Source organism: Sinocyclocheilus grahami, unplaced genomic scaffold, assembly GCF_001515645.1.
Source record: "Sinocyclocheilus grahami isolate Dianchi unplaced genomic scaffold, SAMN03320097.WGS_v1.1 scaffold101.1, whole genome shotgun sequence".
NCBI classification, from domain to species: domain Eukaryota; kingdom Metazoa; phylum Chordata; class Actinopteri; order Cypriniformes; family Cyprinidae; genus Sinocyclocheilus; species Sinocyclocheilus grahami.
Window position 1 is genome coordinate 676,666 of NW_015505280.1, and position 25,822 is coordinate 702,487.

At 36.5% G+C, this 25,822-nt stretch overlaps 1 protein-coding gene across 1 annotated transcript in view; it reads right to left on the reverse strand.

Annotated features, from left to right (window-relative positions):
- Positions 1–19,516: 19,516 nt before the first annotated feature.
- Positions 19,517–25,822, reverse strand: part of LOC107588288 (uncharacterized aarF domain-containing protein kinase 1-like) — a 111,035-nt gene continuing 104,729 nt past the window's right edge. Inside the window, exons 11-12 of the mRNA XM_016276324.1 lie at positions 22,193–22,386; positions 19,517–20,212 (exon numbers count right to left, since the gene is read on the reverse strand). Of these exons, the coding sequence (XP_016131810.1) occupies positions 20,044–20,212; positions 22,193–22,386 (363 nt within the window). The 3' untranslated portion in view covers positions 19,517–20,043. The remainder of the gene's footprint in view (positions 20,213–22,192; positions 22,387–25,822) is intronic.

Below are 25,822 nucleotides of genomic sequence, written 5' to 3' on the forward strand. Positions count from 1 at the left end.
TTTTTTTGTTCTCCCTTGGTGATCAATTGGCCAGTCGTTTGTGCCTCTCGCTTGTTCTGTTGTCACACTGAGAAGAAGTGCTGTCACTGGACGCTTTCCCCAAGAACCGGCTCTCACTGCTTCTCTGAGATTTTTCTCAAATTGAATAAATCACCCGGGGAATACACACTGTTGAGCATCAGACTTGTTTTTCAGTATCTCGTCCTCTATTCTTACTTCAGAGTGGGCCGACAGTGGAGAAAGGAGGATAGGTGGATGTAAACACAGAGAGAGAGAGAGAGAGAGAGAGAGAGAGAGAGAGAGAGAGAGAGAGAGAGAGAGAGGGGGGAGAGGGGGGGGGGGGGGGGCATGATAATGACAGCAGGCCCAACCATTCATCAGACACACAAAGCTGGGTTTTACCACAGGTGCCTCAATTACGCTCTGCCATTACGCCAGAAGAGCTGCGACAAAATGTCCTCCAGTGCTCCCCGATGATATCATGGAGGCTTTGGGAGGAGGCGCACGCTATTTCAGCGAGCTCGGCTCTGTACGTGACACGGTTGCCGTCGAGTATCCGCACGGTGGAGCGGAGGTGTGGGTGAGGTAGAGCTGGGCCAAAATGGATGACATCAGCATCCGGTGCTCTCCTCCTGGGCTGCCAGCCGGCGAATGGGAGGCGTGAGGCTCTTACTTGGCCTCATGTAGCTTCCCCCCATGACCCAGAGTGGGCATGGGTACCACCAGCAACCCCCTAAACAACCCACTGCAGAGGAACAGCAACTTGTGAGCAGAATAAAGCAGGAGCGGCTCTGCAGCAGTCGTTTAAGGCTTTATTTCACCTTGCCAAAACACACCATCCTTGTGGAATGATTCACTATAATACTCATCATAATCAGAACCATAGGATTAGTAATGATTTATGACCAAATTTCACTGTGGTAAAGGTGTGGAGTGTGTGCATTATATAGGGCTCTGATCAGGACAGAAAGATCACGTCACACTGCGGTGTATTAGAAAGGCAGAGCACATTCGATGATTGTTTTGGAACTGAGCATTACACAACGCCAATAGGAAATATTCTTCTATGCGACACAGACAAAAAGGCGATCTTAAAGAATTACAAAAAAATTATAATAACCAAAACGCGGAAGAACGATATTTGTTACAAAAGTAGGAAATGTATTTATGTTGCTTGAAAAACACTTGTATATTCGGTAAACAAAACAAAGATATATTTCATATTTTACATAGTGTTCATTTAACATAATACACTATGTGCGCATATATGTGTATTTTCCGTTTTAGAATTATCAGTCTGAATTATTCTAATTCATTTATTTCTATGGAAAAAATACAGAATATTGAGCGTGTCTTCAAGTTGAATAGATCGAAGCTCTCCGGCCTGCAGAGTAAAGCTCATCTGAAACTGTATGATACGTGTTTGAGGCAGAGAAGCTAGAGCATGTTGCAGTGTTGGAATTCTTCTAGTAGTGTTTTATCACATGCAGTGCCTGTGAGATGGCTATGTTTTGGTCTCATTCTCACAGTAAGAATGAAACTTAGGCTTCCACTCTTTTGTGTGTCGGTCCATTCCAGTATTCACCAACGACTAATAGGTCTTGAGGCATCTACAAGCCCTGTGTGACAGACTGGCTCTCTTTATTCCCTTCAGGACATTTCAGACACTCCACAAAGACAAGCTTTCCAAACCACCCTCTAAGAAACGGACCCTTCACCTGAACGCTTGACACCTATTCACTCGCATCCCACTAATTTCCTGTCGTTAACTAGGTTAGGTGGCATATCACAGCTGTTGTTTTCATGCAAACCCCATGTCGTTTGATCTACTGCAGTATAAAAGATACTAACACTGTGTTGTACAGAGATATATGAAGATATTGATAGATGTAAAGATATACATCACATTGTTAATTAAGTAGGCAGAGACGGATTCTAAACCTGTGGAACTGGAGTAAACATTGTAAAATGTGTAAAACTAACTACTGTATTGTAAATAATGTGCATTCCATGAATGCTGTGACTGCTGTGACCCTATATATTTTCTAAGTGCATGTTATTGATCTTATTGGGAACTATTCATGCATGTTTCATTTTTTACCTCATCATTTTTTATGAAAATAACAACTTGATCTTCTGATTAATCTTTATCAGTCAATCAATCAATCAATCATTTATGTGCACAAAAGCTGCATCTGAAGCAACATGGCTGAAAAATGCTATGAAATTGAAAAATCATTTTAAATACAAAAATGATGAATAAAATGTAATATCATAATAAAATGCTGCACAGATGCTGTATTTGAGACGCAGCTGCACTTACTGCATTTATGCAGCAATGCATCTTTACAGAGTAGCCTTAAAGAAATAGTTCACCCAAAAATGAAAATTTTTGCTTAAGAGCATATTTTCATAACAGTTCACATGGTGGTCACCTGAGGCCCTTTTATTACTAGCTCACCAATGGATCCACTGCAGTGAAAGGGTGCAGTCAGAATAAGATAACTGTTTTCCACTTGTAAACAGTCCTTGATCTGTGCATATTTCTCTCCTGATTCAGACAAGATTACTTTTTCACTGGAGAAAGCAATATAATGGATAGAGGACATGTATTTTAGCTGAAGTTAAAACATCTTAATGATGGATTTGTTCCTTACAACATGCAGCATTGTGTGGATTACTTGTGGATTATTGTGATGTTTTTATCAGCTGTTTGAACTCTCATTTTGACTAAATTTCTCCAAATCTTTTCCAATGAAGAAACAAACTCATCTACACCTTGGATGGCCTGAGAGTGAGTACATTTTCAGCAAATTTTCAATTTGGGATGAACTATTCCTTTAACTTTCCCATGTAAATACAGCAGACTTAGCATGAGACTGAGAGGTTTATCTGCAGAAGATTTATGTTGAAGCATTACAGTGGGATGTTTGCCACCTGTTGTCATTCAATAACATAAAACAAAAGAGAGGAACAGATGACAGCCTTTGCACTCACTAACAATCTGAGTGCATAAAACAGCACAGTACACCTGTACAGTACACAATAAAACAGACAGCAGAGGAAACCATCTGTTTACTCTCCTAAGCACTGCAAACAACCTGCCTGCTAGCTGCTCTGGCATTATTGGCATGTAAGGAGAGAGTTTACAGGGTAGCATTCTGCAGATATTGATTTCTGCAGTTAATTCATAAAGGTCTCAGCTATTCTTTTTCAATTAAACCTGGAAGCCGCCTGGGTCAAGTGGATCAATGTTGCGCCCACAGGTATGAGTTCAGAGCAGATTTACTTAGATTGACTAAGTAAACAACATATTGACTGACACACTCACAGTCCGGAGCTTCCTGTGTTGCAGCTGATGACACAAGCTGAAAAGAGAGCATGCTGGGAGAGACTGACAGCTCTGTTCTCATATTCTGTTTAAGTTTGCCCTGGAAGACTGACCTATGGAGTTATCAGTTCCAGGGTTTACATTTAACCTATAGTATTTCTTGTTGTAATAAGTATTTTTCTTTGCTTTTCTTGGTTTCCGTAGAGCTGAGGCACCAGCCAAGGCATCTCTCTCTCTCTCGCACACACACACACACTCTTATTCAAGTCCAGTGTCAGAAGGAAATCAGACAAGCAACTCAAGCTTTGTTGTAAAAGGATGATAAGGGAAAAAAGGATAAGTTCAGTCACTGCATAATGGCTGGCTTTACTGTGAAATACCTCTGTTTGCAAAGCGCATAAGAAAGTCAGGTTTTTGCTGCATGACTTTAAGTCGTGAGCAAATCTAAAACCACCATTTCATAAAATCGGATAAAATAGAGAAGAGCTTCCTGCTGGGGGTACAATAATAAACTGTATACGCCATAATTTAACATTCAGGGTGAATGTACACTACAAATAATTAGTTGAAGGAATAGTTTGCCCATTATTTATGATCTCAAATGTATACTACTAGACTTCTGTCATCATTTACTCACCCTCATGTCATTCCAAATTCGTAAGATTTTCATTCTTCTGCAGAACACAAAATATCTTGTCCAAATTATGAAAGTCAACAAGGTCCAGTCGTGAAGCGACACAATTTTGGACAATATAAATATTTTAAAATATTTTATACACAAAATATACAAAAGGCCAAAAAATATATGAGGAAATATAAATAACTAAAATATTTAGAAAATGTATTCATGAAAATATACTGTAAAATCAATCTTTTTTTGGTCATGTTTTGTATATGTTCAAATATATTTAAAAATATATGTTCAAATATATATTTTTGCAGTATAGGCAGACTACATCAAATATGGCGGCACAAACCTCAAACCTCATTATTAGTTCTTGCAAGTCATGTGAACAAACATCATGATCTGCGAGAAGTTTCTGAAAACCAATGAAAGGTTTTTTTAGTTTTTTTTGCTGCATGTAGTAAAGGGAAATAGAAGACTTTATTCACTCTTAAATCAAACCATTGATCAAAATGTTATTTTAAAACATGATTTTGGACAATATTTTACAAATTATTTTATATATATAAAATATAAATACAATTGACAAATAAAATAGCAAAAATAAATCACTACAAATTACCAACAATATATTTATGTAAGTATATTTTAAAATCAACGTCAGACCTCACAACGTCACAAACCAATGAGATTTGATGTTAGTAAACCTAAAGAATAAAGAGATCTAATCGAAGGAAATCATAAGACTGAAGACTTAAAATATTTATTTTATTTCTAAACGTTAATAGCTTGAGGAAAATGACACTTTAGTTTTCAGAGAAAATTGCTTTTGTGATGAAAAAAATGGTCATATAGGTGATCATTCAAAATATTTCAGAGAGGAGGGGGGGGGATTGAAAGAGTAAGGAGCTGAAAAATATTTGAACTACTTTAGTACTTAACTACTATGTACTTACATTTAAATTAATCGTTTGGTACAATGCACTTATTGTGTACATACATGTTTACATACATGTGCACATACATTTTACATTGTACTTATATTTAAAAAAATACCTGCATGTAATTACATCTGTAATTAATTTCTGTAATTACATTTATAATTACACTATTGACCCATCCCTTACTCCTTAACCCACCCTTAAACCTACACATACCACCAGATCTGTCCCTAACCTAACCCGTATACTATATATATAGTATGACCACAATTAGTAAATTGTACTTATTTTTTGATGCAAGTACATAGTAGTTAAGGCCACTTAATATAAAGTGGGACCATATTTTCTATTAGTTGTGTGTGTGTGTGTGTGTGTGTGTGTGTGTAAGACAGAAGAGCCAGAATGGCATTAAGAAAAAGGAGAAACAGTGTAGAGAGAGACAATCTGACAGATAGAAACAAAGAGAGAGATAGAAAACTAGAGAAAAAAAGAAAGAGCGATGACATACTGAGTCACTGGAGCATTCACTGACATTTCCTCTGAGATTCTCACATTCATCAAGCAAGATCTCCATATCACACATCTCTCTCATTCTCTCACTGTGATCAACCTTCTGTGAGCATCTGCTCGAACACTCCATGCTGAAGCTGTGGTGGAGAATCAGCCTGTGTGCAGGATATCCGTGTCTCACATTTACAGCCTGTCTAACTTACTCAACCCTGTTATCTCAGAGCACAGCCTCACCGGTTACATTTTTTTAGACCTAAGAATTCATTATTGTATTTCTTAGTGACTCTTCGTTTCTGTTTTGCGCCCTACCCACAAACAGGCACAAACACGGTCCCTTCCAACAGTTAGATAAGTAACAGACTGTAAATGAATAGTGAAAACGGGCCTTCACAGTCCCAAAGGTTCCCATCTGGCATATTGAGATCAACATGCTAATGATTCCTTTATTTGGCTTCCCAAACCTGCTGACATCGGATCAGTCCCAAGTCACCGCTGCCTTTTGAAAGTGCATTTCTTTTGTTTTAATTTATAACCTTAATATTACATAATTAATGATCTTAGCCAAACAACACCGTCTTGTTTGTTGTTCCAGTACTGTTTAATTTGCTTCTGTGTAACATACAATATTTTTAACAAGATGAGAATATCAAGTTTTGTTTTTAGAAAACTTCAACTAGATTTACAAACGGTTTATGTTTAAAATGTCAAAAAGCGTTTTTTCATTGGGAAAGAAAAGTAAATATCTAACCCCTTTTCAGGTTTTTACTAAACGTTGGATTCTCTTAAAACAAGTCTTAGTATTTCATGTCATTTTTTCGAAGTAAATGTAACTTTTAAAGATGTTTTTTTTGATACCAAGAAAAAAATCTAACAAAACAAAACAAAAAACAACAACAAAAACTTAAACAAAAAGCAAAACAACAACACAATAAAAAACAAAAACCACACACACACACACACACAAATACTTTCTTTCCGCAGTAAAAGGAAAGTATTTCTCCTCTGCAAGCATTCTTTCACATAGATTGAACAACATGTATTGCGGGAAGTTCTCTCTCTCATTTCTTTCCCATGCCTCTTTTCTTTCCAAAGAAGTATAGGCATTGCCTGAGTTCTGGGAATGCAGACATTATCAAAGCCTCATTTCCTTGATGTCGGGTGGCTCATTACTCGCCCTGACATCATAAGTGCATTACACTAGACACGTCCTGTCCCTAGATCGGTCCAACTTCCATTAAATTTCTCAGAGCTGATTCTATAGAGATTATCTCACTCTAGCTACTTCGGTCTCTCTGAATCTGTTATCTGACTTCTTCCCCCTATCCTCCTCCTGTCTGCCAGTCTCTGAAAACTCCTTCTCCATCTCACTCTCTCCTCGATGTCAAGTTCAAGTTTTAACCTTCCGTCAAAATGCATTTCTGGGAAATGGATGAGATGGTTTGGAATTGTTCTTTCATTGCAAAAATGTAAACAAAAAGTGAGCATAATGCACACCGTTTCACATTGTTCTACAGCAGCGGTGGATCTTTCATCTTGGCTCCTGAGTGCTCCGTCCTCCCACCTCGACTCTAATTACTGTGATTACACTGCCATCTTTAAAAGTCTTCATTGGCTCATTCCTCAACATGACCATTTATTTTCGAGCAAAGAAGAACTTATCTATGTCAAGCCAATTCTGCTTGCTTTAAATAGAAGTGTAGAGGCACAAGGGTAGAGGAACAGCACATTTATGCTGCAGATGAGCCTAGTGCTTCTTGCAAAATATGAATATGCCATTCCGGCTGATTTTTTTTTAACAGTTTGTCTATTTCACATTCTATTCTTATTTATTAAATTTTTGTCTTGTTTCACTACTTCACTAAATTTTATTAGATTTCTCTGAAAATACTTCTTAGTCTCTTATCTTGTTTTAAAGGGGTCATATGACATTGCTAAAAAGAATTTTTTTTTTGTATTTGGTGTAATGCAATGTTTACGCGGTTTAAGGTAAAAAAACAAACAAACAAAAAAAACACTATTTTCCACATGCTGTACATTATTGTTGCTCCTCTATGCCCAGCCTTTCTGAAACGTGTCAATTTTTACAAAGCTCATTGTTCTGAAAAGCGCGGTGTGCTCTGATTGGCCGGCTATCTAGTGTGTTGTGATTGGCCGAATACCTCAACCGTGTGACAGAAATGTTACGCCCCTTACCAGGTTCAGGAAACTTTCCTCAGTAAAATGTACTGCACACACTCAAATATTTGGGTCGTAGTGTTCTGGAACATTGCTGTAAATAAAAATGAACCACTGATTTCTAGTTGTGACCTAGAAGGCCAAACAAAGTAGTTTGGCTTTCGCAACGAAACACACAGCGTCTCCACGACATGGCGGCGGCGGCGGCAACAATACTACAGTGAGAATAAAAGTTACGCCTTCTTTCTTTGCGTATACATTTGGGTGGTGCTATGCAAATCTGTTTGAACGAGACGTGGCTGAGCATTCACCGTTATAAAGAATATCTCTTTGGGCTTGAGACTTCAATCTTTGCAACTTTACAGATTTTCTGTATGCACGAACAGCTCCAAAGACAAAGGAAAACATGAAATCGCATCATATGACCCCTCTTAATAATGGTTTTTACAATACAATAAAATAAAACAGACAAAGATTTTGGATCATTCCTCAACATGGCCATCTATTATTGAGCCAAGAAGAACTTGAGAAATACATCACTTCCTGCACTTACAGTGCAAAATCTGAATATGCTATTCTGGTTAAAAGATCTATTTCACAATTCATTGTATAGATTCCATTCTTGCATGGAGAGAGCCATTTTTATAATCAAAGGCCATTTTTTTTAATTGCCATTGATTTTTATGCAGGAATTTTGTCTGCAATTTTATTGAAATAAACTAACACAGTTTCAATGACAAGATACAAACTAACTTGGGTGATTTCCTGCCATCTTTTATCCCATGATTTTTAAGAGTAGCATGCAATGCACCATTGAACATGATGTTACCATGACATTTGGCCTGGTAAACTTAACTCCATTGTAAGAGCTTTAAAAGCACATCCCATACGCATGACCTCCGTTACAAAATAAATGATGCTGAGTGGATACGCAGAGAGAGCAGCCCACACAAAAGCAGGTTGGGACATTTTCCCGTCCACTGCGTCACGATGTTGACTTATAGTGGAGAGCAGCTCGAGCCCACCGCCAGATAAGTGCACAATCATGTTAAAATCACATAAGTGTTTAGCATGAAAATACTCCACGATACAAAAATACACACAAGGAATACATTCAAAACAGCACTGAAGTATTAATTGAAGAAAACGGTAAATCTTGCGAAATAAGAAGAAAAAAAAAAGGTTTTACAAATAAAATCAGGTTTTACGTGCCGACTAAAATCAGGATTTAGTCAGCCTTATCTCAGGATATAACCGTATGAGAAAGCATTCTTAAAAAATGTGCTTCTAGCTTATGTAAATTTTAGCAAAGCGAGATAATGGAAGCACATTAACAGCCAGGAAATGACATACAGAGGTTGAGTAAATAGCACTTTTTATTGTCTCAAGTTCAGCAGCTGCAGAACTAACAAAAGACGGTATTGTTCATTTGTAAATGTTATTTGAACAGTGGTGGTGATGGTCGTGGGGGTTTTCCTCAGTGTTCTTTCACCCACATTACCATTCACAAATCCATATAGTCAAACACTGCATATGACTGTTATAGCAAAGAAACTATGTTTAAGTGACTGTTCATACAACAAAATCTATTCAAAAGGATCCATTTACACTTGATTTGTAAGTTTAGTGGCTAACCAGAATATGACAAAGCCTGGATCCCATTGGGGATAGTGGTCTATGTGGTATTGTAGCTGTCAGATCAGGCTAGCTTTCCCCAGAGACTCCTTATCTCACATGTAAACTGATGATGGCAGAAGAGGTCGGTCACGCACACATACACATATATACACACATCTCCACCTGTCAGTCCACCAACAAAGACTTTTACTGCCAAGAAAGAAAGATATTGCCTGTTTAAATCCAAATATACATATCTATAAGCTTTAATTATGGGCTCAAGTCAGTAATACTGGATCTATTTTGTACTTTTCTAATGAATTCGCAATCTGATATTTTAAATTCAGATTGGCATGTGTAATATTAAATATAGTTCTATATTGATTTAACAGTCCTTCTGGCAACAGAGGAGCAGCTATACACAGGGATATAGCAGAGGTATAATGTGTCACTGTATCTTGGCCGGTGTGTTTAAGGGCAGGAATATCCACATCAATAATACATGGCAACGTTATGCAACAAGAATACCTGATGGCAGCTGTTGTCTGGAAAGTGAGATATGCTGCGAAATGAATATACCACTTTTCAATACATGGCAACAGTAAAAATGACAAATTAGGAACGTGACATCACACTGATGTTATGCGAAATTACATTATGGGCAGTAAGTTTCATATAAATGGAAGCTGTTATAACGTCAATGGAAAGTTCTAGAAGTTCAAAATGATATTCAGTTTTCTATACTCACTTTTACGTCAATGATGAGTCACCTGCTTTTAAATAGAAACCTATTTAATCAGCAGTGTTAGCGCTGATTAGCTTACATGTGCTGATTTTTTATGTTTTTTTTGTAGGTTCATGTTACTTTGAGTCATAGCAAGGGTGACATTTATTCTTTAGTGCAATTGAAATGGCATAATTACACTATAATACAATAAAAGCTCATTTATTAGGATATAATATTATGATTATAATTATTAGGATATAATATTACGATTATAATTAGTTTCCACAACATATTTCAAAAACAAACAAACACTAGCTTTCTATTTCTTCTATTCTATTCTATCTACTTGTTTTTATTTGTGTGTGTGTGTGTGTGTATAATATATATATATATATATATATATATATATATATATATATATATATATATATATATTTGTTTTGACTGCTTTTATTGTCCTTATTTGTAAGTCGCTTCGGATAAAAGCGTCTGCTAAATGACTAAATGTAAATTTTCTCTTAAACTGCCACACTGTAAAAATGGTAGACTGTAAAAATGCTACAGTAAAAACCTGGTAATTGGTTAACAGCAAGTTGCCATACTATAAACGGTGAATAACTGTGATTACATTTAATGTAATTTTACAGTAAAATACTATTAATGTTTATTACTGTCACGAATCCGGTCCGTGAACTTCCAATTTCATTGACTCTCGCACTACACACTGTTGCACATCACCCCGGACTACATTTCCCATCATGCATTGCACTGATTGCACTCAGCACGGATTGCACACAGCTGTTAACACTGATTGCACCCAGCTGTTTCATATCACTCCCTCACTATATAACACTCACTCTTATCCCTTCCCTCTGCCAAGTATTGTTTCAGCGTTTATCACTCCCCTAGTGATAGCTACACTACAGAGCCCTCAGTCATTTCCCAGCCTTAGCCTTAGCCTTAGCCTTAGCCTTAGCCTTAGCCTTAGCCTTAGCCTTAGCCTTAGCCTTAGCCTTAGCCTTAGCCTTAGCCGCGTTCTCGATTTCTGATCTTCGCCTGGTTTCCTGGACTTCTCCCCTAGTCTTGCCCCTTCTGATTCTGTCTGCAGTTCATTGACCCACGCTAGCCCTAGGATTATTCTTGTGTTTTGCCCGCCATATACCTGTCTGCCTCAGTTTGACCCTGCCTGCTTCATGACCATGTCTCTGTCTTCTCCACAATAAAAGCTTTGCGAATGGATCCGCACGTCTCACGTCTCGTCAGCCCCGTAACAATTACATTATATGCATTATATATATATATATATATGTATATATATATGGTGTGTTTAGTATTTGTGAGAATGACACTGTGCACCTTCTATATTTAAGTATTTCTCTCCTCAGCGTGTGGAAGAGCTGTTTATGATGAGCTTTGATTCATCATGTGACTTTCTCATCACCACCTGTTTTTGGTGGTTGTCAGTGTATTTCAATGGTACAAAACAGATATTAGTACTTAAATAGGTCGGTATATTAACATTACATCAGTTAATAATTTTTTTTTTTCTTTTACTGTGAATTTAAGTTAAGTATGTAATACCTATGTTGATACCATATTTTTTTACGGTAAAGTTCTGTTAACCACAGCTGCCGGTATTTTACCGTAAATGTTACTTTTTGTAAATTAACTAACTAATAAATGCTGTATAAGTATTGTTCATTGTTAGTTTATGTTAACTGAAATAGTTAACAAATGAAACCTCCCTGTAAAGTGTTACCTTGACGTTACGGGAAGAATGTTTATTTATGACTTTGAGAGAACATTCCCTGTTAGCTGGGCTAGTTATCAGGTTGCCACATGAAAAAAAAAACCATCACTGTATGAAGTTAATATATTTTAAATGTATTATTGTTTTATGAAACAGACTAATTCATAATCCAGTTCTAAATTTCCTCCAAGAAAGCAAAGCGATACACCCTATTAATGGCTCTTTCGTCAAATATACAGTTTATGTCTAATGTTTGTACACAACCAGTGAGATCTAAATGAACAGTGAAACTGACAGCTCTGTTTAAGCAGGACAATGAAGGTCTTGTGAGCTGAAGAGCTCCCCTTGAGCAGTTTGTAACTTGATGAAAAATACATCTGAACCTGACCAACGTCTGAAATTCTACCCCTGGTCCTCTCTGGGTCAGTACCTCCACAAACTCCCATTCAGAAACAAACGGGCTGTGAGTGGAAACAAAATAGACAAGCAAATCTATCGCAACACTAATAAAAGAAACATTATTTCAACAGTGCATGATGGGACTGTAGGACGAGTTAAATGAAATGTCAGGTTCGATGCGTGATTGAATCAAGCTCATAATGGGCTTCTGGTAAAAATAGGGATGCGAGTTAATCGATGTCCAACCGCTGGAGAGAGGCGCAGACACGCACCTCTTCTCTGAGTTTCAAAATAAATAATACTGTGTTCATTGTCTTTGCCATCTCACTCGACACTCTGGAGCAATAAAGCATAGTAAGACTCTTCTCATCTTCCTCCATCGCTGCTCGGTTTTGTCTACATAAATTGATTGCGCATACTCTCCCTACTGCCTCCTTTATAAAGGATCACTGCACAATGGATCATTCACTCTGAAATAATGAAATAATGGAAAACAATGTTCAAGATATTAGAGGAGGCCATACACATGAGTATTTATGGGACTCAAATACTTTTTTAAAAGTATGTTTATCAATAGCCATTTTATTGTTTAAAAACAGCCTTCTGTTCTCAAAACACCTAAAAGTATACAGATAAACAAATAAATATTTTTTAAATACTTTAATTTGAAGACTAAACATAATTCTAAAACAGTCCTTTGAATACTCAATACAGACAAATGGGTACAGATAAGCAAACAAATACTTTTCAAACAGTCTTTTGAATACTCAAAATGCTCAAATGTGTATGGATAAACAATTCTTTAAAACTTTTAATCAGCAACAATGCATTAAATTGATCAAAAGTTACAGTAAATACATTTGAATGTCACAAAAGACTTCCAATTCAAATAAATGCTATTCTTTTGAACTTTTTATACTTTAAAGTAAATCCTGGTTTCCACAAAATTATTAAGCAGCACAACTGTTTTCAACATTGATAACAACAAGAAATGTTTCTTGAGCACCACATTAGCATATTAGAAGGATTGCTGAAGGATCATGTGACACTGAAGACTGGATTAATGATGCTGAAAATTCAGCTTTATCATCACTGGAATAAATTACATTCTAAAATATATTAAAATAGAAAAGTTATTTTAAATTGTAATAACTTTTCACAATATTACTGGTTTTTGCATAGCATTTATCTTTAAAAGCACTCTATAGTTTAAAAGATTCCTTTAAATTCTCATTACATTTAAACAAGTATAGATTATAAATACTTTTAAAACAGTCCTTTGAGTAAACACTCAAATGTTTATGTATAGCAAAAAATAAAAAATAAATAAAACTTCTTTGAATCCTCTAAAGCATTTGTTTATAATATACGATCGTTGAGAATTTGGAATATTCCGATGTGTGTTTTAAAGTTGATTTCTTTTTCCATCTTCCTTTCTATCCAAAAACACATTTAGTATCTCCCACTGGACTAAGCGAATCAGATTCAGTAGTTTGTTTCTTCATTCAGTAATAGTCCAATAGAGAGCCACTCACTCTGTGTTTTACGATGGCAAGGATTCCCAAGAGACTGTTTTGCAAACACACACTAAATGTAGGCTGAAGGAGGCATGCTGCCAGCATCAAGGTGTGAAGTGAGAGCTTTTAGAAAGTTGTGAAACATTGTCCAGCTCCAACTGTACCACAGAGATACTGGTGTGACTCTGAAAACTACACTCTTCCCTGTGGATTAACACGTTTTGGTGCATTAAACAGCTGCAATGACAACATAAATTTGCTGAGCATGACATAATTCCCAGTGCAAAACTGATCAACACTGTGAACAAAGAATGTTAAAATGATCAGAGCTCTTGAAAATGTTAAATACTATTAAAGGGATAGTTCACCCAAAAATTACAATTTGAGAGTCATAATTCACTGGTCACAAATCCACTGGTTTATCTTAAATCTTAAGTCAGTAAACCCAAACAAGGCTCTCTATTTTCTACATCATCTTGTAGCGACTCAGCTCACAACAGGAAATATGAATAATTAACCATAACTAGTTATAATTAATTATTCATATTTGAGATCCGCTGTAGATATTTAGCTGACCTCTCAGGGTAAACTGTCTTGTCAATTCTAAGAACGTTAATTTCCTGGTTAAGGGAAATAACTTTCTTACTGTACAATTCTACAAAGCTTGTAGCGTAAATCTGCATGATTAGTGACTCCGGTTATGAGCAAACAATGAACACGTCAAGTGTGATACAAGTAAGGTTTTATTAACTACATAAACACCTAAGCTTTCTCATAAAAAGAGTGTACATCTGGAAGTGAATTCAAATGATATTTCCAATGGCTAAACCAGTGGAAAAGTGTCTTTCCCTCAAGAGAACACAGATTCTCTTACATAACACAACATTAGCATGTTTTTGAAGCAGGGCACAATTCTTTACTGCCTGTTTATTGAAACGGTCTGAGCTTTGCCTGAATCAGTAAGATTAGTATTGATCCTTGCGAGGCAGAGTGGCAGTTAACTAAGAGTGGTCTGACTTGCCTCAAGACAAACTGCACTTTTGTTATCGCTGGACAAATCTCAAGAGCAACTCACAGACAATGCATTTCATCTAAGTCTAATTAATGATTGTGCGCTTCATTTACAGGGCTTTGCATAAGCAAGCTCTTCTTTAATTACACCAAATGATCAATGCAGGAATGAGAAGAGGCCTGACGTGACCAGCACCTGCTAAAGATTGTCATGCTGCTCGCTGTATTCTCTAGACTATATTTTGTTCATTATATGAATATGGATATTATTGCATTGCACTTAATATGTATTTAGAAAGAAATTCAATTTTTGGGCCCAAGGCATATGCTAAGTTCAATAAGGATTATGATCAATCAGTTCCAAAAAGAATTGCAAAACCTTTGCTAATTGAAAGAAAAAAAGTTGATAAAAAGATTGAATTTAATATATAGCATAGATAGAAATTTATAAGCAATGTTTTGTAGACCGTGAAAAAATTTTCAATATATATATATTTTTTTTGGAAAGCTGTTATACCCTGTGTCAACACTAATTATTAAAATAAATAATGCTTGATTTGTACACAATATCATATTTAACAGTGTCAGAAAGGTGGTAAACCTTTAATACCGTTTTCACTGCCCTAATATTTGTTTCACTGCTAAATGCTCAAAAATTGGTTTGAACTTTACGCATTTAAACAGGAGGTGAACACACACACTCAATAAGGTCATTCACTTCTGGTCTGTTTCCAAAGCAACGGTAAAGCCATTTTTGTGATCACAGAGATTAAAGCTCTGAATAAATATGTTTTGGCCGTTTCATCAGAGTTGGACTTATGGGAATTATGAGTGTCTAAGAGGCTGCAAACCACGTGCTTGCTGTTCAAAATCGTCATGTTCTCTTCTAATGGAATTTCACAGTATTAAATGAACTCATTTCCCACTGCAGCCTGAGAACGCAGAGGAGCAGCATACATGCCCACTGGATTTATTGTTCTTTGGTCATGCACACTTGTTTCTGCTCTCTTTGGTCTTTTTTATCCCTTCTCTTCATCTACAGTATTTTCTGCCTTCCATGAACTATATCTCCAGACACTGGTGAGCCTGAATGCCTGAGCTGTTGTAACTCTTCCTCTTATCATGTGAAAAAAGGTTTGTCTGTACTCATGGGGCTCAAGGTCTGGTGACCAAAGGTTGTAGGTTCAAACCTCAATAAAACAATAATATATACAGGGTGGGTTTCAATATTTGATTGGCTGTAATACATAAATAATATATAACTAATAAATAAAAATAGCTAATCAATCTAATATATATATGATTTAATATTTATGTATTTAATATTTATAATATTTATGTTTTATTACATAAATATTATTTATTCTAAATAATGAATAATTCATATATTTGTGAATATATAGAGTATATATTATATATAGAATACATATAGTTTAAATTATATATATATACAGTGGGGCAAAAAAGTATTTAGTCAGCCACCAATTGTGCAAGTTCTCCCACTTAAAAAGATGAGAGAGGCCTGTAATTTTCATCATAGGTATACCTCAACTATGAGAGACAAAATGAGAAAAGAAAATCCAGAAAATCACATTGTAGGATTTTTAAAGAATTAATTGGTAAATTCCTCGGTAAAATAAGTATTTGGTCCAACATACACTGTGAAAACATATGGAGACGGATTGGAATAGTGATGCTGGAAAAAAAAGAAGAAAAAAAAGTCAGATAAGTGAGTTAAGCAGTGTTTTCTTTACCTGGAGCATTGTGATTGGCAGGATTACATGAATATCTTGCTCCCAGAGTTTCCTTGGGAACTCCATACAAAGATATCAGACATCTGAAATATTCAGAGGGACTCTGGATCCCCTCGGGTAACACACACCAACCTCACCTGATGGAATAACAGGTTGCGATGAGAAAAGTCGCGGCTGCATAAGAGCAAATGAAGATAATCCTAGGGGGAAGTTATTCTTTGGGAGAGCAGTAATCTCCATCTCAAATGCTGGGTTTTACCATGCGGACAGCCAGAAGAAAAGTGGCTCCATCCAAGCCTGCACTGCAATCCAGAACAGAAGAGCCAAATTGGGAGGGAAAAAACATAATGTGATTTTCCATTAGCAGATTAAAATGTCTTTCATGGCTGCCGTTGCTCTTAAATCTATAGCCACGCTTAATCCACTGCATCTCAACCCAACCTAAAAATGTCAGGAAACGACCATGCTAGTGTGGTTTCCTTTTCTTGTGATGCAGATGGTTTAAAAGTGATTTTCACATGTAAACACCACCCTCTCTGAAACACAGAATGTCCATTACCAAATTATGAGGATTATTGAAAATAAAAACAATAAAATGTTACAAAGTATACATGAATGCTTTCTCATGTTTCTCACTGATTTAAAGGAACAGTTCACCCCAAAATGAAAATTTGCTGAAAATTTACTCACCCTCAAGCCATCCAAGATGTGGATGAGCGTGCTTGTTCATCACAACAGATTTGGAGAAATTTGCTCACCAATGGATCCTCTGCAGTGAATGGATGTCGTCAGAATGAGAGTCTAAACAGCTGATAAAAAACATCACAATAATCCACAAGTAATCCACACGACTCCAGTCCCTCAATTAGCGTGTTGTGAAGTAAAGTCCAAAATCTTTAATGGATTTTAATGTGAGAAGACAACAGGTGTTATTATGGATTAATGGCTCATATTTTAGCAAAAAACTTAAAAATATTAAAGTTATTATATATATATATATATATATATATATGGCAGTGGCAGCAGATATGCGATCAAATTTCTAATTTGAGGCTGTATTACGTAGATTCTGGCACCCAGCATCACAACAAGATGCTATTTTAAGCTCATGTAGCCGAATCTGATGACTCTTCAGGAGAAGGAAAGACAAAACAGAGGAGGAGGGATTGAGACAACAGTAAATCATTGAAGTGCCTTTTGTTAGAAATATGAATATGATAGCAGCATAATTTCTCAGGAATGGTTTCATTTCATTAAAAGCACTTATTAAAATATACCACTGAAAATTTTACATGAGAAATTACCACACGCATGCACACACACACACACACACACACACACACACACACACACACACACACATATACAGTCGGTACGGAGCACAAAGGCATAATAAAGAATTGTATTATCTTGTCAAAAACAGTAAAAACGATTTATTTTCAGATATTAGTTTATTAAAATAAATGTTTTCTATTTTAATATATTCTAAAATGTAAAATTTCAAAATGTAAAAAAAACATGATGGTAAAGCTTAATTTTTAACAGCCATTACTTCAGTCTTCAGTGTCACATGATCCTTCAGAAATCATTCTAATATAATAAAACTACACTGAATTGATTCAGTCAAGAACAACACATAGATAGATCAATCAATCAAATTTCCCTAGGTTTTTTATTTTAAAGAGTTACCTCCATCTTTTGGGCTCAGCTCAACTATTGCTAACCAAGGCAATTTTCCTGACATGACAAACAACAATAACACGTGAGAAAAAAGGATAACACAACAGAAATTGTAAAGAGCTAATATCAAGGGGACAGAAAAATGTAATAGTGCACTTACGCAATTTGAGTGCATCCCATCCACAGAAATGATTAATTACAAGTTTGCACGTTTCCTGGAAACACACTATAGCTGCCATTCATGCCTGACAGGATTAACTGTGGACACAGTAAATGACACATTATTGTGGATGGTAAAGCTGGGATTCAGCAATTTGGTTTCAGCTGTGCAGCTGAGCAGAGAGTGATGTGGAAGAGACTTGTTGAGCAGATAACTGCGTCCATCATCCAATGCTTGGCAGCTAAAATCTGCTCTCTAGCCTGAGGGCATTAGTATGGCAGGGTTTGGACTTCCTGACTGCTGGCGGTTGCCTTCAGGCTGGGGAAAGTGAGGGCTTTTCTGTGATGCTCTGGTCCTGTGGCCCCTCAACCTGGGGTCTTACCTGAAAAAGCTAACCTGGGAAGGAAGAACAGGGTGTAATTGATCCAAAACTTGCCTTCTGGATAAAAAAAAGACTGGCTGTGATGTACTCTTTAACATCTGATATAGGTCTAGCTTACAACATTTATGAAGTTATGAGCTCCTGATTGTACTGGATGCAATGCAGTCAGAGAATACTACATATATACTTGTCAAATGTAATGTAGGTCTAAAGTTATTCAAGAAAAAGAAAGAAAAAGAAAGAAACCATTAAAGCAGTAGTTCATCCCAAAAAAATGAACATTTACCCTCATGTCATTCAAAAAACTCTTTCTTTCTTTTGTAGATTTTTTTTTTTTTGGAAGACTGTCCAAGCTCCAACATACATTTAATTTACTTTTCCGCATATTTAAACTTCATGATGATCTAGACAGGGATATTATCCTTCACTAAACCTAAAACCATAAAAAAATATCCCTTGAAATAAAAGCATGAACTGATTTCTCATTTTCATTTAGTTTAAATGTAAGTATTAAAATAACTAAAACTAAATCAACTAAAACTAACAACTAAAACATAATAAACCTTAAAAATGACAAAAACACAACAAAATTACGAACTAAAATGAAAACAGAAAATATAAAATCTAATAATTCAAAATATTAAAACTATAATAGTGTATCAATGATACTGAAATAACACTGACTAGAATATAGCAAACAAGTCGTAAATTATTATTTTTTTCCTTTTAAAGCTTGACAGCCCCTAGTCACCACCATACGCTTATTTGTACAGAATTAAGCAGCAATAAAATTATTCAAACTTTCATTGGTTATGTTCCACGTGAAAAATATGCGTTTTGGTTCACTGGTTAATTAATGTGACTGAAAACTGACACAATAAAAGACAAGATAAAAAAGAAAACCTGCAAACAAACACGGAAAATAAAAATGCTCCCATTTATTGATCCAGCATGACTTATAAACCAGTTTCAAGGAAATCTAATAAATCCCAAAATAAATTATAATTGTTTTAATGTTATTCTGTAACTGTTATATTAAAATGTTTGAGATGTTCTGAAATCTGAAGGAATGTAAAATGAAGAATTTCCATGAAATTCTGTAGACGTGATGTGCCCATTGCAGCTCAATGCTGATTCCAGAAGTGATTTCACAAGTCTGAGGTACTGCACGATGCAAACTAACTTACAGTACTGTAAAAAATATCATTTGGATACTTTAGAAGAAAGCAAACATGCATGGAGCATTTGCTCACACATACAGATCACATGACTAATTAATCACATGATCAGTCACCGCTCATGATTATGGCTGTCAGTTAAGTTAAAAAACTAAAACTAAACAAGCAACAACAAAAAAAAGACACTTTTACTTTGAGCTTTCATTAAAAACAGTCCGTGATCAACCCACAATGCACTTGGCAGTGTGTTGAGCTCAGTGCGGAGTAATGGCCTGGTTCAAGGCTCTCAGTTTGTGTAGGGCAGGAAGTTGAGGAGGTAACAGACCCATCTGGCCAGCGTGGAGCTGCGGAGCCACACCATAAGTTCATACAGGCCTATCTGGCAGAGAGACCAATGCTCAGACAGAGAGATCTGCAGTCGCCTGGTCCGAGACTTGGTTTTACTCCTCTTGTGTCTAAGAGAGAGACACAGAGACACCGAGAAAGATAAGTAAGACGAAGATCCAGTAGAGGAGAGGTGATATTACACTGGTTAAAACAAGTTGGCTGTAAATGATTCAGATTGTGTTGGCTCTGGCTCCATGGTATAAGTGAGAGCTTTAGACAAACCACACTAGGTCATGTAATATTAACAGTGTGAGAGAGAGACAGCGAGAAACAGCAGTGTCAAGGCTGTAGTAAGTGGGATGTCCTTGGGGGGGAAACAATGACTCCTCCGCTCTCCTGAACGCGTCTCACATTGTCACAGCGAACAGCTTTGAACTGACAAACAGTAAGTGAAATCGCATTAATTTCCTTACACGTTCCCTTGGGAAAAAGAAAGATTAGGGGAGTGAGAAACGAGAGGAAGGTAATGGGTAAATTTGCTCTAATTTCCGAGTATTCAAACTGTACAAAGCTTTTTGAGGTGGACAAGTTTGACTCCTCAGACCATAGCTGCTGTGTCAGACTGGATATGTTACACTGTGGTATCATTTCTACCATCTGACAGGAGCACAGCGACAGCATGAACAGAATACAGGCTGAAAACAGAAAGCAGGGACTGATGGTCACGAATCGTCACCCGTCCTACTTTGACAAAAACCTTGCAAAAATGTCAACAGCAACTTGTTGCAAGCTCAGCACAGTCCAAAGGTTTTCCCCAGACCTGCCAAATGTAGGAGAATTGAGCTGAAAAAATATTTCTTACATATTTATTCTTACCGATCACAGAAGTAGATTTTGCATTATTCAAAAAATATACATATAAAAATATATACTGTACACAAAAATAACAACAAAAAGAAAAATGAATAAATTGCACAGCTAATCAAAGGATGGGGTCTGTAAGGTTTTTCAATGTTTTTGCTGCAAAAGGCTGCATGTATTTGATAAAAAAAATACAGTAAAACTATGAAACCTTGTTTTCACCATGGGATAAAAACTTAAAGGTAATTGCAGTTTTTTTTATCTCACAATTCTCAAAATGTAAGACTTTCCCCCTCTTAATTCTGAGATTTAAACTCAGAAACTTGCCATTGCGAGATATAAATTCACACTTCTGAGAAGAAGTCAGAATTGTGAGATATAAAGTTGTAACAACAAGAAAAAAAAAGTGAGATATGTGAGAAATGTGAGATAAAAAGTGCCAAATACCTTATTTTTGTATTCCATAGTGGAAACAAGCTTGCATAAAGATCTGTAATATTGTGAAATATTATTACAATTTAACCTGTTTTCTATTTTTACCATCTTTTATAACATAACTTATTCCTGTGATGGCCAAGCTGATTTTTATTTTATTTTTTAACAATTTTTTTCAGGATTCTATTATGAATGCAAAGTTCAAAAGAACTGCATTTATTTGAAATTGAAATATTTTGCAACATTATATTGTCTCTACTGTTACTTTTGATCAATTTGATCCATCCTCGCTGAATATAAGTATTCATTTCTTTCAAAACATATCTTACTGACCCAGAAAGTTTGAACAGTGGTGTAATGAAGTGATTCATTTAAATGAATTTTTTTAATGAATTTTTACACGTGGCACTAGAGTTAATTTCGGATACTGCAGGTATATATTTAGAGTATTAAGTGAGTGAGTGATGTGACATGTGGCCAAGTATGGTCATCCAAAGTGCACACACACACAGCAGTGAACACACACACTCCGTGAACACACACTATTTTTATAAATGTTGCAAACAGTTGTACTGCTTAATATTTCTGTGGAAACCATGATAATTGTTTTTCAGGATGCTTTGATGAATAGCAAGTTCAAAAGAACACATTTACGTGACAGCTTTTTTTTTGTTGTTGTAACAATATAGTCTTTACTCTTTACTGCCTCTTCACTTTTTATCCATTTAGAACTCTTGCCAAATAAATAAACAAACTTATGGACCACAAAAAAATATAAAAATGCAACCACTTTGCTGTCGCTGATGTCTTACCTGGCAATGGCACGGGTACAGCAGCGGGACATATTGATGAAGGAGCTGGAGCTGGCTCTAGTCTGCAGGATAGTCTCGATGCCTCTCAGCAGGTCGTTGGTTTTCAGAAGCAGCAGCATCTGTCGGGGAATCCTGTTCAGCAGCTCACTGATCTGAGGGAGGTACAGCGCCGCATTCGTTTGGATCTCCACATCCTGAGGGGTAAAACAAAACCGTGCTGTTAGAAGATCACATTATTATGCTCATATTAATATGATTATACTGAACAGAATGATCAGTATATTCTTCAAAAATTTGCCTTTTGAGATCCACAGATAAAAGGAAGTCATTCATATGGGTTTAAATAAATAACGAGAGAAATTTAATTTTGGGGCTACTCTTTTAAATAGACTACATAAGAGATGATAGCCTTGCCTTTCTAAAGGCACACCCACCTAAATAAGTTATTAAAATATTCAGTATTAGGGGGCAGAGTGCAGAGAAGAGTGTGTGTGAGAGAGAGAAGAGAGAGAGAGAGCAGGGTGCAGGGAAATGGAGTAGCTTATTTCACAGACAACTGAGAAACTAAGTGCTTGAAACTGTGACTGTGAAGATTAGCTGTTTTGGCTCTGTCACTTCAGCAACATCAGCCCCCCGAGTTGATACTCCCAGCAAATTTTTATTAGTAATCAGGCATGAAGACCTCCCATCCTCCCCCTGCCTGACTGGAAAAATAAGATTCCACAAGATGTCAACAGTAGCCATATTCAAGTCCAGGCTGTAAGCAGATCTTTATACCTGTGCAGCCTCTCACTAAGCAGTATGCTGTAATTTACCTTACTTGCTGCATTATTTCATGTTTTATTTTTTATTTTATATATAATTCATTCATTCTTTATTCAATTCATTAGATTTCTAAAATTAAGATTTTTTTTTATTGATTCATTCTTTTAATGTCTTTACTCAACTTTGGGTTTGACTGGAATTGCAGCCTTTGTCATCAACAACAAAAACATATGGGAAGCAGTTCATTAGCATGTTAATTCCTAACTATGTATAACCATTTTCATTTAGCATCTCAGACTTAATCTTTAAAGCACTTTTACCACTGTTTATAAACCATTATAAATGTTACCTAGATTTTCAATGGCTGCTGAAAATTCAGCTCTACCATTACAGAAATAAATTATATTTACAAGATATTAAAACAGAAAATGGTTATTTTAAATTGTAATAATATTTAACAACATTGCTGGTTTTACTGTATTTTTTTAAACAAATAAATGCCCACTTAATACGCATAATAAAACTTAAAAAAATATTTTTTTAAATCTTAGACCCCACATTTAGTAAATATAGTATTTATAAAAAAATTATGGCACATGCTATACAAAAGAAACTTAGGGATAAAATACAATAATGAACAACTCAACATAGACACTGACAGTACAGACAAAAACACTAACTGTTATGAAACTTTGTGGACAACAGTGGCAATTTGCATCAACAGCTATTAATTCCACTGACCAGCAGACCAAGTGATTAAAATCACAGTTCCCAATTAACAATAACAAACCTTGATTAAGGCAATTAAACTTAATTTAGTCCTTGCAAAAACATAAGCCGATAGTACCATAAAGTGACAACGTTGTAGGAGACAAAGTACAAAGAACTGCACATCTTGACTTATTTACTCAGAATACAAAATCTGATTCATTTTAAAAGGACCACTGATATAAATTCCGATTCACTTTAATTTCAAGAGCCTAACCTATGTGTAAAATCAAAAGTGATACTATATTGTATGAATAAATAGCCTAGTGGTGAAAGATCTGGACTAGTAACTAATGGCGCTTTTCCACTGCATGGTACGGCACGGTACGGTTCCCTTTTGGGGGGGTTTCCACAGGGTACAGTACCTGGTACTTTTTTTAGTACCACCTCAGTTGAGGTTCCAAGTGAACCGTACCATTACCAAAACGTGACGTGTAAACTCTGCTGATCACGGATTGGCCGGAGAGAATCGTCACTACCTGCATCACTGAACTTGCGACACAAACACACCAGAACCGCTAGATTTACATCAGCACAGGCAGCGAAGGATCGAACGCAACTGTTTTGAACAAGCGCACCTTTTTTAAAAGTGGCTGTTTCGTTGTCTGTTGAGGAAGTACAGACGTTCCTCTCGTTGATAGCAGAGGAGCGGATCCAGCAAGAGCTTGATGGGGCAACGCGGAATGAAAACGTTTTTCAGGAGTCGCGGCAATAGAGGCGGCGCAACTATAACGACATGTGAATAATCCCACCTACTCTAAAGCAGTACTAAACTGCAGTGGAAACGCAAACCGAGCTGAGCCGTGCCTTGTCGTACCATACTGAGCCGTGCCGAGCCGAGTCGTACCACGCAGTGGAAAAGCTCCATAAATGGCTGCATGTTGAAACCCCACAAGAACCCAGGGTTGTTCTGGATAATGTTCTTTTGAAACATGTTTAAAGTCTCTATAAACCAAAATGATAGGTTTACACTACATATGGGCTGTGATGGCACTGAAGTATTTTCTACTCTTGGCTATGCTGGATTGTGGTGTGAAGAGCAGGAGAGGTGAATGTGACAGTAGGTGGATTCTGCTGAACATTTCAGACACCCTGTGTCCTGTCCTGAAATAACCCAGCTTTACAGGGTATGTACATCCTCAAAAGAATCATAAGGACAGAAGGGCCCAACAACCAGAGTGCAAACTCTTAATGAAATCTTTCTATAAACACAGTCTGTCTTCAAAATTAGATCATACCACCAAAATATAATAATAATGTATTGTATTAAGGTCCAATTGTTCATGCAAACAGCCCCTGATGGTATCACATGGGCATGGCTCCCACAGTTGGCATAGACCTGGTTGTGTCTGGCTCTATTTTACCCCAGGGCTAATCTATCATGAGAGGGCCAGGAGCCAAGAGACATGTCTGGGGCCTGCAGAGACCCATGAAGACCCCCAGCAGCCCAGGGCCCACCACAAGCTGCTGCAACAGCCAGGACAGGTGTAGAGCTGCCTCAATGCCAAACACATGTCTCTTTGTACCACTAAGATGAGAAAACAGGCCCAGAGGAACAGAATGGTCAAGATATATTAAAGGACAGATAACACATAAAATCCACCCAGACCACTTATAGAAGCAAAGCTGAAAACCAAGTAATTTTAAACCATGACCACAGCTCTCAGCTCTCTGTATCAAGGCACTGAGGAAATGGGTCAATCTGATCAAGCGAACAGAGGTCCACTGGGAGATTTGGAGAAACATAGGGGAAGCCACCTTCTGATCTAAGTAAAGACCAATATGTGGCATAAATAAGCAAGAAACATGCACAAAAAGATTTTAAAATAATGTATCTCTGTGGATGTTTATAATGAGAATAACATGTGACATTAGGATTATTAGTTATTCAGTATTCAGATATTACGTTGATATTTCAAATGTTTGGAAGCAAAGTAATTGATCTGGGCATCTAAACTTTATTTAGAGAATGTGAAAAGTCAGAACTTTTTTATAATATTTTATACACTAATATGTTTACATCAACTAAATCAACATATACCAGAACCCCCCCCCCCCCCCCCCCCTCTTATAAAAATTATTTTTATCTAATTTTTT